Source organism: Brachionichthys hirsutus, chromosome 5 (genome assembly GCF_040956055.1).
Source record: "Brachionichthys hirsutus isolate HB-005 chromosome 5, CSIRO-AGI_Bhir_v1, whole genome shotgun sequence".
Lineage (NCBI taxonomy): Eukaryota > Metazoa > Chordata > Actinopteri > Lophiiformes > Brachionichthyidae > Brachionichthys > Brachionichthys hirsutus.
Genome location: NC_090901.1, coordinates 8,943,616 through 8,961,251, shown reverse-complemented (window position 1 = coordinate 8,961,251; position 17,636 = coordinate 8,943,616). Strand labels below are relative to the sequence as shown.

Below are 17,636 nucleotides of genomic sequence, written 5' to 3'. Positions count from 1 at the left end.
ATCCAGGAGAGGTCCTCAGAGCTGTGGGTCCCCTGTGCTTGAGCGTTTAGTATAAAGAGGTACATTTACAAGATATTATCTGACAACTGTACATACAAAAGGTAGAAAAATAAACTAAACAATTTCACACATAATATTTCATGTAACCAAAGCATGGCTGAGGTGTGTACGGTATGTTATGTAAACTGATGTCTTGTCAATCTTTGACTCCATCCATTTATAGCTTGAACAGCATTACAATTCAGTGTGTCTAAAAACACTCGTGCTGTACACGACAATGCAGGGTAATGTTACCTATATAGGGTCGTCTTTGAATGAAGCTGGGACATAAAATATCACAAAAGAGCTCGTATAGATTGCACCAATTTTCAATGAGCAACAGAGACGCTCCTTTCAGCTGCAGCTTGCTCTGGAGGATTCATCCGGTTCTCAGTTGACAGATGCTGAGGGAGGCTTCCAGACTCATTAACTGCCCACACAGAGTCAGATAGAGGAAGACAGAAGGAAGTCCAAAGCATTCACATTTATCCACTCTCAGTGGGGCCTCGACTGTGTGCCCACTTGCTCTTATCTCAAGCTCCTTCCTCTTCCGCCTACACTCCCACATTCTCTCTTCAGTCACTGATTTGCATGTTTTTACCTGCCTGTGGTGCAGCTGCATGTAGTGCGGCTGTAAGCAACAGTAGCATAAGGTTGATGGTACAGGAGACAGGTTGAATCAGAGCATTTGACAGTACCCCACAGGGGCCTCTTTGCCAACTTAGCAATAGCCAAAGAATACTGCGTAAACAGTTCTGTCACCAGCTTGTCTTTAGGGAATCAGCGAGAAGATGAGCTGCAATGGCTACCCTTCTGGTTGATATGATGTGCAAGGGCGTGGGGGGTGGTGGTGGAAAGGGGCGTCTCGTGTTTCAGTAATCCGATGTGTGTGTCAAATGGAGCTGAAAATAACAATGGACTCCCGGGTGCCTGAGATGTCACAAGAGCAACATGCAGCCAGACCAGTAACACAAAGTCAGTTCTGATGAAGCACACTAGATACATTCTTGCTGATTGAAGAAATGAAATGAAGAAAGCCTTTAGACTAGAGTACACAAAATGCAACAATACAACAGAAAAAAAACTGATTCAGGAAAAGATGAGGAAGAACATGGGTAATTCTGCAGAGGCTATAACAAAATGAACCAATCAATGAGGAAATCAATCTTCCCCAGGTCCCCCCCCAGCTGCCAGGAAATTGAGAAGATCTGAATCCCCGTATGAATACACATTACATGAGCAGGCAACAGATTTTTTTTTTACTGATATACTGACACGGACAACGGTTTCTATCATCCATCTCATACAAGCATAGACATGAACAGATCGGCCATTGGAGCACGGGTTGTGTGGAGCCCTTAAGTAAACCAAAAGAATACAGTCAGAACAGTGACCACACAAATGGGTGGGGGGTAGCCAGGCTAAGAGATGAGTGGGCCCAGTGAGTGACATCATATAAGGTCATCCAAGAACAGCGGGGTCAGACAGGCATGCTACAACGCTGTGGAAGCTATGAGAGCATTGGCAGCACTCACAGTCCCAAATTCCACACTTTGGCGAGTCAAAACACCAAAAGCAATGCACTCTGGTACGAACCCTCCTTCAGCACAACCTCTTTCTACACGACTCAGCCAATCCTTGACTGCTTGCTGACCAGGCTTCATCTTTTTTTTACACCCCCAGTATCAGCAACGGGTGCAGAAGGCTCCCACCTCTAGTTATAGACCCATTTCATCTCAGATCACACTGGCATTGGGTTTGAATAATTTATAGGTAAACTTCAAGGTAAATACAAATAAATCATTTGGTCAGCACAGGCATCAATCTGCGGGGCTTCGGTTTTGCAGAATGTCGAGATAAGTTATTTTGGCCCTGCATATAAATGAAACGGTGCATACGCTACAACACTATCGCTGCCATTACACAGGGATTTATGTTTCTGCTCCATTAATAAACACAAACACTTTATTTCCACGATTTTCCCTTAATATTTCTCCAAGATGCAAATTTAATCAGTTACTTTCAATAAGTTGACTTGTACCGTCAGATCTGAACTGGAGGGCAGGTGTTTGTATTAGAGGCGGGGAGTTGTTATTGACATTCCATGGTAAACAACACAGCACAAGCATGCAGACAGAATAAAGTAAGGAAATTCTGCTTGTGTCTGTTGGTCTGTAGATTATGTTTATCAGTCCTGGCATGATGTCCATACATATTACACTTACACTTATGATGCGGGGAGGGGGGGGGGGCTCAAAGTCACTTAAAACAAGCAGCGAGTTGGCAACTCCAAATATGAACAGTATTGACGAGGGAACTGTGAAATCAGTGTCATATCGCTGGGTCAAATCTGTCTAATGAAACGTGAGTCTGAGCATCATGAAATTGTTAAAACTGATACGCAACTATACTGACCTATACTACACAAGCCAAACCTACAATATCTCATATGCAAAACACTAAATACTAAATACTTTTTATTGATTTGTCCCTTGGAGGGCAATTTGGTTTACACCATCCATAAACTCATTGTAAAAACAACAGAGAAAACCTGCAGACACTTTTAACATCCCCTTCATGGTTCCTCTAAGTAAATGCAAGCAGAGAGATGTTACAAGTCAGGCCTCACTCACGTTAAGCTTCCACAATGGGCACATAAAGGATTCACCAACTTCAACATGATCCTGTGTGGGAGTACTAAACCTCATGGAATTCTGTTGATAGGGACAATAACAATCTATGACATCGATGATTATACAGCAATGGAGAAGCACAGCACTGCGTGTTTGCTCACATTCTATCCCCTAATTTCTCTCCTGAGATCACGCTGTTGTTTTAGCTTCATGGCGGAGAAGCCTTCAGATGCAGCATCGGCTTCTGCCACACAAATGTCAACTGTATACAGTACAGCGAAGCTGAGACAAACTTTACTAGTGAATGCCTCCGTTCCTCATCAGTTTCCTATTCATCACATGCAAATCAATGACTTGATCCTTTTTCCTTCATTTCTATAGGAAACAAAAGTCTGCATTTTATGACACTCATTTGGATAGCAATCTAACTGCTTAAACGCATATGAATGGGAACAAAGAAGTGAAAAGGAGGAGACTCTTTAGAATCACTTAGTCACAGCTTCAGAATTGCTTTAACAGGTGCAAATATATGCTTGAGCGAGAAGGACGGATTTCTCTATCAGCTGTCTGCAGACCTGAATTCTTAATATTTGCTTCAAGTAAAAAAACACGTGTGTGTTATTATTTTGGGGGATTTTGGTGGTTGAGAAAATAACCCATATGAAGAAGGGCGCAAGGCAAATGTGCTTGGCATTTCTTTTACAAAAATGTTTTCATTTTATATATAAAAAAAAATCAGGAATATAGCTACAAAATAATCCAAAATCAATCATGGAAATGGTGATTGTAGCTCTGGAGTGAGACGTTCTTCTAGCACTAGTTTTGCTTCAGCTCAAGAAAACGCAGTCATTCTATCTAGTTCACAGAGTCTGTGCAAACAGACAGAGGGAGAGAAACGTTGGGGTGTAGAAGAACAGCAATTTGATTAACAACCTTCTCTTCAGAGCATGCTCTGTTGGCCCGCCAGAGGGCCGGACTCTCGCTATGGCCTATTTCAGATAAAAACCAATAATGTCATGGACAGTTTCCGAGCAGCGAGTTTTTATTTGTGTCACTGTGACAACGGGTGTGTGTGTGTGCGTCCTCAATATAAGACCAAAGTCCAATATCATCAAACGGGCACAAACAAATTGATCAGTCTATCATCCACGACTTTTACAGTCAAAGGTTTGGACACGCTGCAATTGAAGAAGAAGCCCCAACCCGGAATTGCAGCAAAGGGAAAATGCGTGAGAGATATGTGGTCGACTTTTACTGACACTCTTACAAAATGCAATAAAGGATGGGTTTCCACAGGCAAAGATAGCTGCTAGCGTGAGCAGGGAGACAGGGGGAGAAGCGCTGCCATCTGAGAAGATGGCCAACAGAAGTGGGTCAGGCCATGAGGATGACAGAATGAGACACTTGAAGATTCAGAAAGAAAGTGAAACATTAGGAGAGAGAACTATAGAGTAAACAGGTGTTTATAACAAAGACAACAAGTCTATAATCACGCACTTGTGTTGATTGCACTCCCTGTTTTAGAATGAAATGAGCTCTCTGAGAGCAGACACACACAAACATTCATCAAACACTGTGGGTTGAGAAATATTATCACCTTCAGGCTGCAGGAAAGCAAACAGCAGATGGCTAAGCAAACAGTTCAAACGCATATTCCGGTTCCTGGTTACAGTTTCGGTCATGTGAATTAGAAGTGCCTCACAGAATATAGTTATTGGGCAGCATATAAAGTTGCCCAATCATTTAGAAAGCCTATCTCTGGTGGTACATTTTAATTCTCAGATGCAGAATGTCGCTGCGAATGAGCAGCAAATGCTAAAAATTCACTGAAGGGACTGAAATTGTGAACGCTTTAAAAATTTGCCACAAACTCCAGGAAAGACACGACAACAAATAAACAGCACGTGATGTTGAATTCAAGCTGACTGCAGACACAATAGTCAGATGTTGACAGAAGCAGCTTGGTGATTGGGCTACAGCCTCCAATGTCTTCATTTTCACAGAGAACACATTTCAACATGTTATAACCTCGATTTGCTGTGTGAACCATAAATGAAACTCAACTAAAAACAATAGAAATACAACATACATACGGTAATTCATCCTACTTGGGCTTGAAAATACATTGAAATACAGTACCGGTAGTATTTTTGAATAACTGCAGTTGCAGATAAAAGAGTATGGCAAACCACACCAAATTCTATCATCCTGATAATCCCTGTTGGAAAACGTGGGCAATCACTCTGAAACAAGGACTTTGCAAGTAAGGGGCACAAAGGACAGCTTCCAGTGCTGTGAAGTCAAGCATGTGTGTGATTCAATCCAATGCGAGTTCGTGTTTTTCCTCCTCGTCTTATCGTTCAAATCAACAAAATATTTTTTCTGGCTTTCTGCCATGAATTAAAATCATAATACCTTGATTTTGGAGGGCCAAAAGCTATTGTTGTTAAATCACTTTACAGGGAGTGTCTGCTGTTCTTGATGGCGCAGCTGCATTATTTGATTTCTCAGAGAATAAGAGCAAGCCGCCTCTGTTATGGTTCAAATTCCATTACAGCTCGGTAAGCCAACAAGGGAGCAGCTCCTGCTTATTCATGAGGGCAAGGCGGAGGATAAATTTGATGAATGGTTTACTTTACGCCATCTGACTAAATTACAATTAAAACAAAAGTACAAATCCAGGAATTCCATCCTATCCTTCCTCGTACAATGGGACACACGCACATGGCTATTTCCATAAAAATAGAGTTAGCATGTGTTAGAGGAATTTAAATTTTAAGCAAATTGAAAAAAACATTTTAAAGTAGGGCATCATACTCTGCTGCAAAAATGCACTCACCACATATTTTATGCAGATGCAAGGCTTTTTATTTTCTAAAGGGGCACTTACCTGGATTAATGATAACAATAAGCACACAAAGTGAGAGTGAGAGGGGGAAAGGAAAATAGAAAATGAGTCATTAAGAAGAGTGTGCAACATAATCCATATGGAAAAGTCTTTCACTCTAATACATTAGCAAACACTCGTCCAAAATATTTAGATTTTCTTTTATAAAATGAGAAGTTTCAAATTTTTGTTAAAATGTTCTGAAGAGATGATTTGTCTGGCCAAAATCCAACACTGCCCTCTAAAGGAAAGAAACATTAGTTACACATAATATCTTCAGTGAAGGCAACGCATATGGCAAACATTTAGCAATATGACACTATAGTAATTTAAATAATAATAATTGAAAGGTCTGGAAATAATCCCAATATAACAAGAAATGGTTTCTCTGTCCGAGGGTAGGGTAAATGGTAAAGGGGCTGCACTTATATAGCTCTTTCTACACCTTCATGGTGCCCAAAGCGCTTCACAAAGCCCCAAGGGTGCCTTGAGAAAGGAGTATCTGTAAAATAACTTATGTTAAAGTTGTTTCATTTCAGCTACATCAACAAAACATTTTTGAATTGAGGTTGGTGCTCCATGTGTGAAGTGACAAACTGTAGTGATGTCATGGGTCTTATTTTTTTTTTTTTTTTTTTTGCTGCTTTGACTCCCTCTGTAGAGGGAAAGCATTAACTACACCTGCTTTAATAAACCGAACAGCATCTTGTCCAGGCCGGCTTGTGGTCTTCATCTCAAAGCTTATTTCTTACTTTCATATAAAAAAAAAGAGATGTAAAGGATAGTAGTCTCTGGAGAAGAAAATAAATATTGGCAGGAGTAAAGAAAGAAACCTACATGAGAGCAAGCACTGAACAATCTCACAGAAACTCAAGTATATTCATCACAGAAGGAGATCTCAGTGTCTAACTGTAAAGACTCTTCTGTGTGATGGAAGATGACACAAAGAAAGGCAAATCTGAAGTAAAAATCCTCCCATGGTTGACATGTCAGATGTTCAAATTACAGTACAGTACTTGACATTCAGATATTGATTGTCATTGTGAATTATGATATCAGGAATGAAACAAACATATATTGATCATAGAAGCAAGGCTGGTTTGGCGGAGGCTATTGTTGCATCATGAAACACTACCTACATGCAGCAATAAGATTCTGAGCTGAATCTGGGAGAAAAGAAATTGATATTTTTACATGACCATGCTTTCATGCACTTTAAAATCTAAAAGAGTCACGGGATGATTTAGTTCAAAGAATAGACAAATGTTTAAGAAAGTTTTTTTTAAATCTTGAAAACTCAATCAGGCAGACAGAAACTAAAACTTTATCAAAAAATAGCTCACATTAAAAAAATAATAATCTAAAAACCAAATGAGGAAACCTCAAAATATTTCAGATCAAAGTGACTTTCATCTCTGATGCATACACTGATGTGCCACAAAGTCAGCTAATAGCGCTGCTAGAAGAAAATAAAACAACAGCATGTGTCAGACAATCAGACACAAATACACAGCCTTTTGTATTGTTAAAAACTTGCTTTCATGAGTACCTCAAGAAATATCAAAAATCATTTCATTTCATTCATTCTTCCTTTAATGTTGTCTTCTTTTTGCCATCAGGACCCTCCAGCTGCCTCTAGGAGATCCCCAGGTGCCCCCAGGTACAATGTGAACATGTAGACTCGACACAGTCACAGGTATACAGATGTATAGCAGCTGGATGGCTCAGTGATACCGTCATCAATCTTGGAACAGCAGCTAGCAATTTAACTTTCCTCTCAAATATGACTAACACATTTTATCCTTGGGGTCAATCTGACCCCGGGGATATCTGCCTCCAGAAAATTATTTACAGAAAATTGTTGACATTTTTTTGTGTCAGGGACTTTGTTTATTTGATGATTGCATAGATAACCCTTTGGTAATGAATCCTTGACCTGTCCTCTAGCGCCACCATCAGGCAAAACTTTAATTATTAGAATTAATTTATCTTGATGTAGACATCCTGAAACACTGAAACATACAAAAACAGCCTTACACAAGAGGTTCAGCCGCTGAGACGACACATCTGTAACAGCACTCAAGGCTGACGGTGCATTTATCTGAACCACCAGCAGAGGTCTTGCAGTACAGTAGTGGAGGAGGATGTGGAGGAATGCCTGCACATCAGTTTGTGAAGAGCAGCACAGAAGTGGGAAGGCTGCATTTATCCTTGAGCAATTGGTGTTGATACTAAAACCAGACTGGTAACTTCCAGAGACATTCATTCCCTGCTGCAGACACATTTTGCAGACGGTTGGTTGGCGCATGAGTAGACAGATGGATCACAATGTACTGCAACCATTACTACACTTATGAAGGCCCTGTCAGCTTACTCCACTGTGAGAGGCGGGCCTCATATCTCACCCTCTCTCACCGCCTCTGACTGAAGCTGAAAACAGGCTGCAGGGGGTTGATAGGCAGGATGGAATGAGCAAGAGAGCAATTCAATAGCATATTCTCTTACAAGGCAATCTACAGTTTTCAACCACTAATGGTAAGCTAGAAGATGCCTCTAAGATGCCTCTATACTGATTATATCTCAAGGTCTGCCACCGCTTGTACAATCATACCGTAAGTGTAGGCAGACAGGCATTGCAAGAAGATGTCATGTCAACCAGAGGTCAAATTCCATCACAAGAAAGTCGAGATACAAAACAATGTAAACAATGCATGCAGAATGAAAAGAAATGTACAGCAAATGAGTTGCAAGCGTTTCAAGCAGAAAGGTGGCGGTGGCAAAATGCTAAGCCGAAGCAAGGAGATTGAAAATATTTGGTTCATCGACCAAAAAAGAAAACAGGCTTCTGAGGGTTGTGACAAACCCAAGTTCGGGGTATGACTCTGCACAGTACCAGTCTCTTCAGTAATCTTTAAATCACCTGATCTCAGCAGACAGTGAAAACGTCAGAGAGCAGGAAGCACGCACTGCCTCCAAGGCAACAATTTAACGCGCCTGATGCAGCTTCTGCTGTTTGTTTGTGTTTGTTTACCGGACTGACTCATGCTCATTTGCAGGGAGGTGACAACACGTTTGGCGTGTTTTCTGTGACTCTGACCAGACTATGGTACATTCTTCTTGTGGTAACTCCAGTGATGGCATTAAGCTTGTGTGAACACACAATCAATCACAGCAGGTTTGCATTATTCAATGAGGGACTTGGCACCGAGTTCAAATATTTGTTCAAGCAGAAACGGCCGGCTACTGGAAAAGAGCGTGGGAGGGGACTGACAGCAGAGAAGTCACAACCCAGCGGCTGAGCAATAAACCATCATCGTCGTACACCCCCCTCTGCCCAGAAATCAAATCCCAAGCAGGTAAATACATTATGTATGCAAAAGAGATGATGTAATAACGTAGATTCACTCTTAAATAAGTTTTAAATATCTCTACTGTCTCTGTCATCTGATGGCTCTGATATAATAATACACCTCAGAGAGCCAGATGCTATTAGAAGCAGTCGTGTTGACCTGGCTACTATTTATATCTGTCAAGTTCCCCATACAGCAGCACAATTTACAGCGCACTCAAGTCACGATGAGCCTTGCACATAGAAATACAGGAACCCCTAAGTGGTCGTAAAAAAGCAGTTTCACTTTAGGTTGATTGTTGTTGGGAGTAACTATGGCACTCCTTCACAGTTATGTTATATAAGGACTTTTAGATGAAGTACCAGCATTGGAGACATAATAGAGCCAAAAGCAGGTCCAGCAGTGTATATCTAAATTTTCATAAAAGGGATTTGACCATTGGAGATAAGGTCGGCCTTATAAAATCACCCCACCATCCATTTAATCCTGATTATAAACACTCACCTGGGTTCTTGTGAGTAAGGAAACATCCAGCGATGAAATATCGAGAGGATTATGAACTTTAAGTTCCCGTGTGTGGGATTTAGTTTAATCTAGTAGTGTGTGTTTGCAGGCAGCACACCTGGTCTCACCCTCTTCAAAAACAGTGGCTGCTGATAAAGTGAAAGGCCCTCTCTAAAGTCATTTGTTTGGTGTGTCTCTTCTGGGCTACTGTAGAAACACGGGAGCCTGAGATAAAAGTAGACCTCCTCCCTCTCGAGAAAAATGCAAGAGTAATTCTAAGGCAATGAAAACACAGCAGTCCTCAATGTTCCAAAGCAATTCCCCTAAATCCTCTCCACTTAAATACGTTTCTTTGAAAGAAACAACATCCAGCTGGTAGCATATATTGTGTCTGGCATAAGCGACATGCTGGGGGAGATAATGTTGGGATGTGTGGGGTCTGCAGGGGGGACTGGTGCAGTTGATTGCTGCTGCCAAAAGGAAATCCTGTTGGTAGCCTATGCAACTCTTTATTTAAAACTTGAGAAGAGTGTGAAAATGAGCTACAAAGCAATATTTTACCATACATCAAGAGGCTCAGACATTCTGGCCCTGTTTGAATCATAATAAAGACAAATTGAGAGGCTGAGTTTGTAATTTGTGATTCAGGAAACAGTCCAGCGCTCCAAAGCCTTCTGTGGACATTTTAACACGCTGCTTCAAGTGCTCACAACTGTAGATCATTTCAGCTGAGTGATGGCCTCCAAAAGCTTTCTCATCATTACAGACCATCTGGAAAACAACTGTGCCGTGCAACTATCCACTGGACTGAGCTAGACTGACGTCGGAAGCAGAGGGAGGAAGAAGAAAAGATGCAGGAAGTGGGTAGATGCTTTGCCGTGGCATGATATAGGAGTCGCACCATCCTCCCATTTTCTGTAACTGAATCGCTGGTTCACTTTTAGTTTCTCCAGCATCTCATCATTTGCACAGTCTGCAGGCGAGAGGTAGGGTACACCCTGGACAAGCCGCCAGTTCATTGCAGGACAACTACAAAAATATATTCTTTAGAAATATAAATTGTGAAAAGTCTATTTTTATATATATACTACTTTGGGAACCAATAAGTACGATATTCTTTCAGAAACAAGATACAGTTAAAAACCAGCTTTATCAGCATTCTTTCAGGAGCAATTTGACGACCTCTAGAAGTCACTCTAGAGCAGCTATTGTACGGCGTTTAAGTGTAAATGTGAGCCAGAATCCACATCCGCACCAGAGCTGACTCAAAACTTAATCAACCCCCGCACAAAATTACCTAAAGATATTCCCAACCTTTTGAGTAATACATGAGTAATCTTTTGTTTGCTATTTTTTATGTGTCGATCTAATAATGCGAGGACTAATTGCTGATCCACAACATGAACACATTTAATCCCAGATTCCACCTTGCACATCAGCAGCAGGCGGCTCAATGCGGATTACTACAAGGATTACTCAAGTACTCACAGCTGTATCAGCATTAAATCATAGACACCACACAACTAAGAGGCTTTCAGACCAAATAATTACTGTAGGCTGAATGCTCCACTACTAAAGTGGTAGGCCTATTCAATCAATAGATATACACGCACACACACGTAAGTAATCGCAATCATTGCATCTTAAGAACATTATTCCAGACAGAATTTGCAACATGAATTAGAATTTTTTTTTAAAGTTGAAAGAAATGGAAAAAGTCATCTTACACTTTTCATCTTGGTAATAAAAGCCGTACCGCCAAGTTAAAAAACTTACAATAGGGTGAGAAGGTCAGTAAACACACGACGTGTAAACAATAACTGCGTCAAAGAGAATCAAAACTCTTGGACGGCCAGCCAAGAATACGTTGAAGAGCAAAAGAGGATAACTTGCACCGATGTGGATTTTCTGTCTTAATCAGAACCTTGGGCAGTCACCGGTATCAGAGGACCTCTGACATGTACGTTCAGACATAAAGCGCCCAAACACCACAACACACACACACACACACTTTTCTTCCAGTACAAGCCAGATGGCAGAGCCCCACTGGGAGACTGAAATGCCCGAGCGCAGCTCAAAGCCTGTCTCGTTGACTGTCTGTCTCCCAGTCAACAGACCCAGCTTCAGAGCAGAGTTATGGGACAAAAGAAGGGGATGATGTACAGCAGATCCAGCGCCACTGGTTTTAAATCACATTACCCACACAAGCGAAACGTATGAGCGCCGAGCCCTGACAGAGTTCGTGAGTCAGCAGCTACAGCCAACAGACCCTCCTCCTGCCGACGGGGGGAGTAAGCACTCTGAGTGTTGCAGCTTGGCCTTGTGCATGATGTGCCATTTGTTAACGTTAGCCATGTGCATGGGAGCAAACATCCTACGTCTATAGACATAGAAGCGTCTACAATTATGTTTATAATGATCGGCAGGATTACTTCATTCAAGGCAGAAGAACTATTTTCTTTTTTTTTAGATCTGTGAGTAATAATGATGGAAAAGGTAAGTGCAAGCATCAAGACAGTGTTTTTAAAGCAGATTTCGTCTGCCAATTAGGACTAATTTGGTCCTAATTGGCATTATATTTAATAATCAACCCACATCGAATTATAACCATACCTTTTTATTTATCATTCTCAATCAAGAAACACCTGAGAGGTTCATGATTTACTTTAATTTTAAAATGATTTACTTCACTTTAAAAACATTTTTCATATTTCAAGTTAATTTCCTCATCGGTTTAGATTATAAAATTGCGTCTTCCCATTGTGCATAAATCTACAAGAGCTCAAGTTTCCTCGAAGAAGCACAACACGCAGGTTAAGTGAATGGGAAACTAATTTGCCCATAGGTGTGAATTAGGTCTTCTGTCTCACTTGCTCAGTCTGCACTAATGAAAGAATCAGGCTCTACTCAATGCTGTTAAAATAAATCTCCGAGGCGCTAACAACCAGGTCACATAAGCTGAGAAAAGCAAATTAAATCTATTTTGGAAGGCAACTGTTGCTACTTATTTAATTGAATTTTTTTCTTAAAAAAATAAATAAAAAGGTGCATCTGTAACCAGTGCTGTAGCAAACCATGCACAAGATCTGGTTAATTATCTTTGAGGTTAGTTTCTGGATTGAGGTTTAACTAGCATCGTCACGTTTATTAGGATTTTTCACACAATAAATAATGTGGTAAACAGATTCATCGATAATGGCCAAAGTCTGCTCAGGCAGTGCCTGTCAATTGGACTTTATGGCAGTTATGGCAGTCATCAAAAACACTATTATTATGCGTCTTTGAGTGTGAATTACAAGCGCTGAGCATTGAGCTGCATCACCATGACTTCATCGCCACGGTTAAATGTGCAATCAGCCAATGTGTGGACCTTTGAATCAGCTAAACAGAGACCCACTGGAGAGAAATCACTTATAATTGGACTAAACTTTGATTCATGAGCTTTCCTCCTTTTTGAGCAATGAGTTATGTAACAGCAGAAGTGTATAACAGTCTCATGAAAGCGGTGTATGAAGAGCAGTATTTATAATTTATGTTGCACTTTATACTCATGAAGATTCGGAAGAAGCAAATTCGCCTCAAAGGGCTGCAAAAATGTTACCAAATGAAGCATTAGTGAAAGGGCAGCAATCAGACTGGATTATTGGTCCACAGCGGTGCGAACCTCGGCTACCTGAGCCTCACTCATTAGCTCCCAAACAAGAAGCACCACAATTAGCAGTGGTTTCAGTTACGCTTTTCAGCCGTCTGCCACAAAGAATAAATGAGACAAGAATAGCAAAGAAATGAAAGGGAGCTGCCAGGAGATCTGCACCTGTCTTTTCATGAACATAATCACTGCTAACAATTCCTGCACGAGGCAACACGCTCGGATAATTAGGATCATCACTGCTATAATGAGCCTTTAGTGCCAGTCAGGCTGTCTTGACCCAATCCTGATGCACACTTCTGAAGTCTTAAGAAACCTCATTAGCAGATCGTGACAGACAAACACATCTGACAAAAAAAAACACAGTTTTGATTGCCAAAATCATGTTGCCTGTCTTGTTGAAAATGAGGCTTAGGTTAAAATGTGGGATTATGTGCTAGAGAGATAAAACAGAAATCTGCCAGATGGCAGAGTCTCATCAAAAGGCTCTATACATCACAGCCACAAATAAAACTCAACTTGGCTGAGAGAGGCTGTAGATTGTATTAGTAGACACAAGACAGGGACACAAAGAAAATGTCATAGGAATAATACAAGACGGGTCTATCTGGACACGTCCTCAGTTCATTAAACCACAGAGAAAAAACATGAGATTAACCTAGTCTGATGTGTAGATTAGCATTCTAGAACATGGGGGTAACATGACGTATTTTCATCACAATACAGGAAACAGTTTTCAGTTACGCCTCCTGTTCCAAGCACCGTGCATCGGCCATGGTCCCCAAACCACCTGATGACAAACCAGAAACTCAGAAGAGACTGTCCAGTCTGGGAAGAGCAGTAAACACTTGCACCGACCTGCACTTGTTCAAAAGGAAACCTGCCAAAAAATATTCCAATCTTGAGATGGACCACACTTCTTGTCCCCACTATCACACCAAGTGTCAGCACCTTCCATCCTCCATAGCAAATCCCATCAGAGGACGATGTCGATGTAAGCACATTCTGCCCCTTGTAACTTAATATAAGAGCCGGGCCATGCGGCGAGCATGACAAAGTCCCAGATCCTTTAGCAGGCTAAAAAATAAAAAATTTAAATCACGGTGAAATCAACAGGCATGGTTGGTCACAGCCCAATTACTCAAAAGTTAAAGTCATCTGAGATGCTTCCTTAATAACTGACAAATAGATCTTTGGACACAGTTATAGTAGTAACGCCAATACAGTGGTGACCACTAGTTCCAGAACGATAATTCCAAAAGCTCTTATTAAAGAATGCAATAACCATGAACATCTTGGGCCAATCCCACTTCGTTGTCTGGATTAAAACATCTTAAACAGCCCAGACGAGCCTGACAGCGGCAGCCTCCGTCACATGTAGGCTGGATGGCATCTTTTATTCCATTAAAAGTGAAAGCAAATTTCCGGCACTCTTCTCAGTTTTCATTTAGTCTCTTTCAAAAACAAGAGACAGGCATGGTAGACACGTGACTTCCAGCACTGCGGGATGATAGAGGTGAGAGGGGATTGAGAGACACCAGAAGATAATCTACTGAGCTGCAGCACATATTTTTGAGGAATTAAAATCAAAAGATCCATCAGATTATTTTCTAACATTCTTTTGCTTTACAGATTTGGTTCTGTTGCTGGTCAGATGAGCTACTACATGAAACTACCATTTATTCACATGCAAAATACAGTCTGGAACGGCGTTTAGGAGTCAGCATGTTTAGCAGGCGATACGTGACATTACCACGTCACTGAACTGTTGCAGAATTACAGTGATCAGCTAATGAGTTCGGCTTCAACGGCTGTTTTGTACTCAAAAGCTGAGGTAAAATACTAGAATTAAAAAGCCTGCCTTTATGTCTGTCTGTCAGACTGCCTGGCAACCTGCCACTTGCAGCTCCTGAAATTCATGAGGAAGTCAAAGACCGGAGAAGGGATTCAACGAGGATAATAAGACATCATATCGTATATTCATAGCCCGTGTATTGCAGCATCTTCAGTCATAAAGAAGCATTCTTGTATTTTGCCGGAAGAGTTCAAGGGCAACATATCTGCACATGCTGCATGAATGAGGCATTTTTATCAGGAAGCGCTCAATAATAAAATATTGTGACGCCTATTATGAATCAGCGCTTTCCGAATGATAACACTTGTGATCTTTTTTCATTAGTCACATGCAACAGGCTGCCATGGACGGGAGGCACAAAAATATACTGTGGTTCAACAACTAACTGACCGACTGCTAAATCAATCCATGTAGGTCTTCAAACAGAGGTGCTAAACCAAATACGCCAGAGTTTACATGGACATGGATTATATACATCACATTTTCTCCAGCCCACACACCACAAACAAATAAGCAAACAGGGGAAATGGAAGGATCCTTTATAAGAGAAGTCTTTAATACCAAAGGTTTGGCATGTTCCACAGCATCTTCCCAAGATGAGCACGGTTTTAAACTATAAGTGGGCCGTGTAAACGTACACAGGGAGGATAACCGCTTTTCTGGCTGTCATTAAAAGAGAACACGTTATACTAAACTCTCTACGTAGGCCGAGCAGAGAAATTCCAAATGAATAGAACCAGCTCTGAAGAAGACAGCAGCCATGCACACGTTGCCCAAGTCCATTTAGTATTTGCACAATGTTCCTGTGTGATCATTAACTTTTGCGATATGCCTTCTGTGTCACAGAGATAGAGACTAAAGGTTCAATTTATGGGCACACAATAATTTATCCTCATACACAGCATGTTCTTCAGGAATAAGGCAACATTTGAATTAGGTTTTCAATCATTTAAGGTTAGAAAACCATTGATAAATGAGCATTTATTTTTAAGAAAGACACCAGGAAGTGTTTTGAAGTGATACGCCAAGGTTCAGGAGTGACGATGGCAACGTGTCTTATGGAGGGAGGGTTAAACTCACTTGATAAAGCACCTTGCACCCTCGAAAGTATATCCCTCTTCCCATCCGTTGGGTAAATCTATGAAGGGTAGAGGTGGACAAAAAGAAAAAAGAAATGTGAAGACACATGCAGAAACAAACAGACGGCAGACTCATTCAACCAGGGCTGTTCTTTCCATGCAGTCAATTCACGCATCGACTTACGAAGCTGCACTAAAACCATTAGCTACTGAAAGAAAAAAGCTATTTTCAAACATCTGATTATCCTTTTAGGTCATTTTTCCAGCAGGGATGACAAACATTTACAGTTTTACAACAGGATTGTCATAAAAGTTGGATAACCGTAAAAAATTACGTTGATTAAAAACTTCACTTTAAGACATTTACGGTAATCTGTTGAGTACACCTGATCTGTGACGTGGTAGAATAGGATTAGCAAAGAGTTTGAGCCAATGTTCCCTCTAATTGTTCATGCATCTGAGCAAACGCACAAACTGCCTGAGCAGTCCCTTGGACAACTTTGAGCAACATCATAATAATACATTTTATTTTAAACGCACTTTACATTTGAAAGCAAATCTCAAAGTAACCAATAAAATAAATAACATAAAAACAAGCGATAAAAATCAACAAATAAAATCAACAAGCAAAGGATGTGTGTACTGTGGTCCCGCGAGAGTCCTGGAACTCCGATTACAATGGCGTCTATTAGATGCGTAAAAACATGTGAATCTCATCATTAGCTGGAGCAGCCAGTCACCGGCCACTCACTGACTCACCGTGCAAAATAGCACAGAATGAATTTTTACGTGTTTATGTTATTTTCAATTTAGGTTGGATTTTTTTTTGTGCGCAACGTAGATTTTCGCTGCGCGAAGACTGTATCAGCTGTGCGTAATTACGCACGAGCGCACCTTAGATGGAGCGTTGGTTGCAGCAATCACGTCATCATTTATGATAAAAAATAAATAAAAACACCACACGAGGACAGACACCTTTTCCATTAGATTACAAAACAAAACAACAGCGGCACATGAATGTCTGTCAGATTATTCTTGGGGCGTTGTGGTGGGTTTTCTTTTTTTTGGGGGGGGGGTTGCCTCTCCCACCACAGCAAGCTGATGCGAAGTTTACTGATCAATTTAGACATCAATGCGGTTGACTTGCGCGGCTAAATCAGATTTAATTACATTAAGTCCAAATACAATAAAAAAAAAAAACGCTGCGTGGCGTGGATTTACGCGCTGCGTGGCGGGTTGTACGTGGAAGTCTTCGCCACAGGCTGATATCCAACTTCACGGGGTACGGGGGGGGGGGGCGTGTCGGTTTGGAGGCTACGGCACCGAATGACACCGAAAATGACAGCCGTAACAGGCAAACCCGACGGACGTCGCCTCACCTGGAGTTGTCCTGTGCCCGGTTATCACCGCCTCGCCGCTCACTGGATGCAGCCAGGTTGTGCTCTTCGCTTCTTCGCTGTTGAGAGAGGAGGAGGGGGGGGGGGATCATTCAGGAGACTTTATGCGAGACGAGAACGGGCAGACACGACTTGAGCCGTTTTCATTTACTTAATGAAGAAGACGCGACCATCCCGAGTGACCCCGTAAGTCCAGGAAGACGGGAGACGTGAAATCCACTCAGGTTGGAGATCCGCCGCCAT

General features: G+C 41.3%; 1 protein-coding gene across 1 annotated transcript in view; it reads right to left on the bottom strand.

The window, feature by feature from the left end:
- The window catches only part of LOC137893783 (pleckstrin homology domain-containing family A member 5-like), a 53,436-nt gene extending 35,800 nt beyond the window's left edge, over positions 1-17,636 (bottom strand). Inside the window, exons 1-3 of the mRNA XM_068739218.1 lie at positions 17,545-17,636; positions 17,376-17,452; positions 15,998-16,055 (exon numbers count right to left, since the gene is read on the bottom strand). Of these exons, the coding sequence (XP_068595319.1) occupies positions 15,998-16,055; positions 17,376-17,452; positions 17,545-17,636 (227 nt within the window). The remainder of the gene's footprint in view (positions 1-15,997; positions 16,056-17,375; positions 17,453-17,544) is intronic.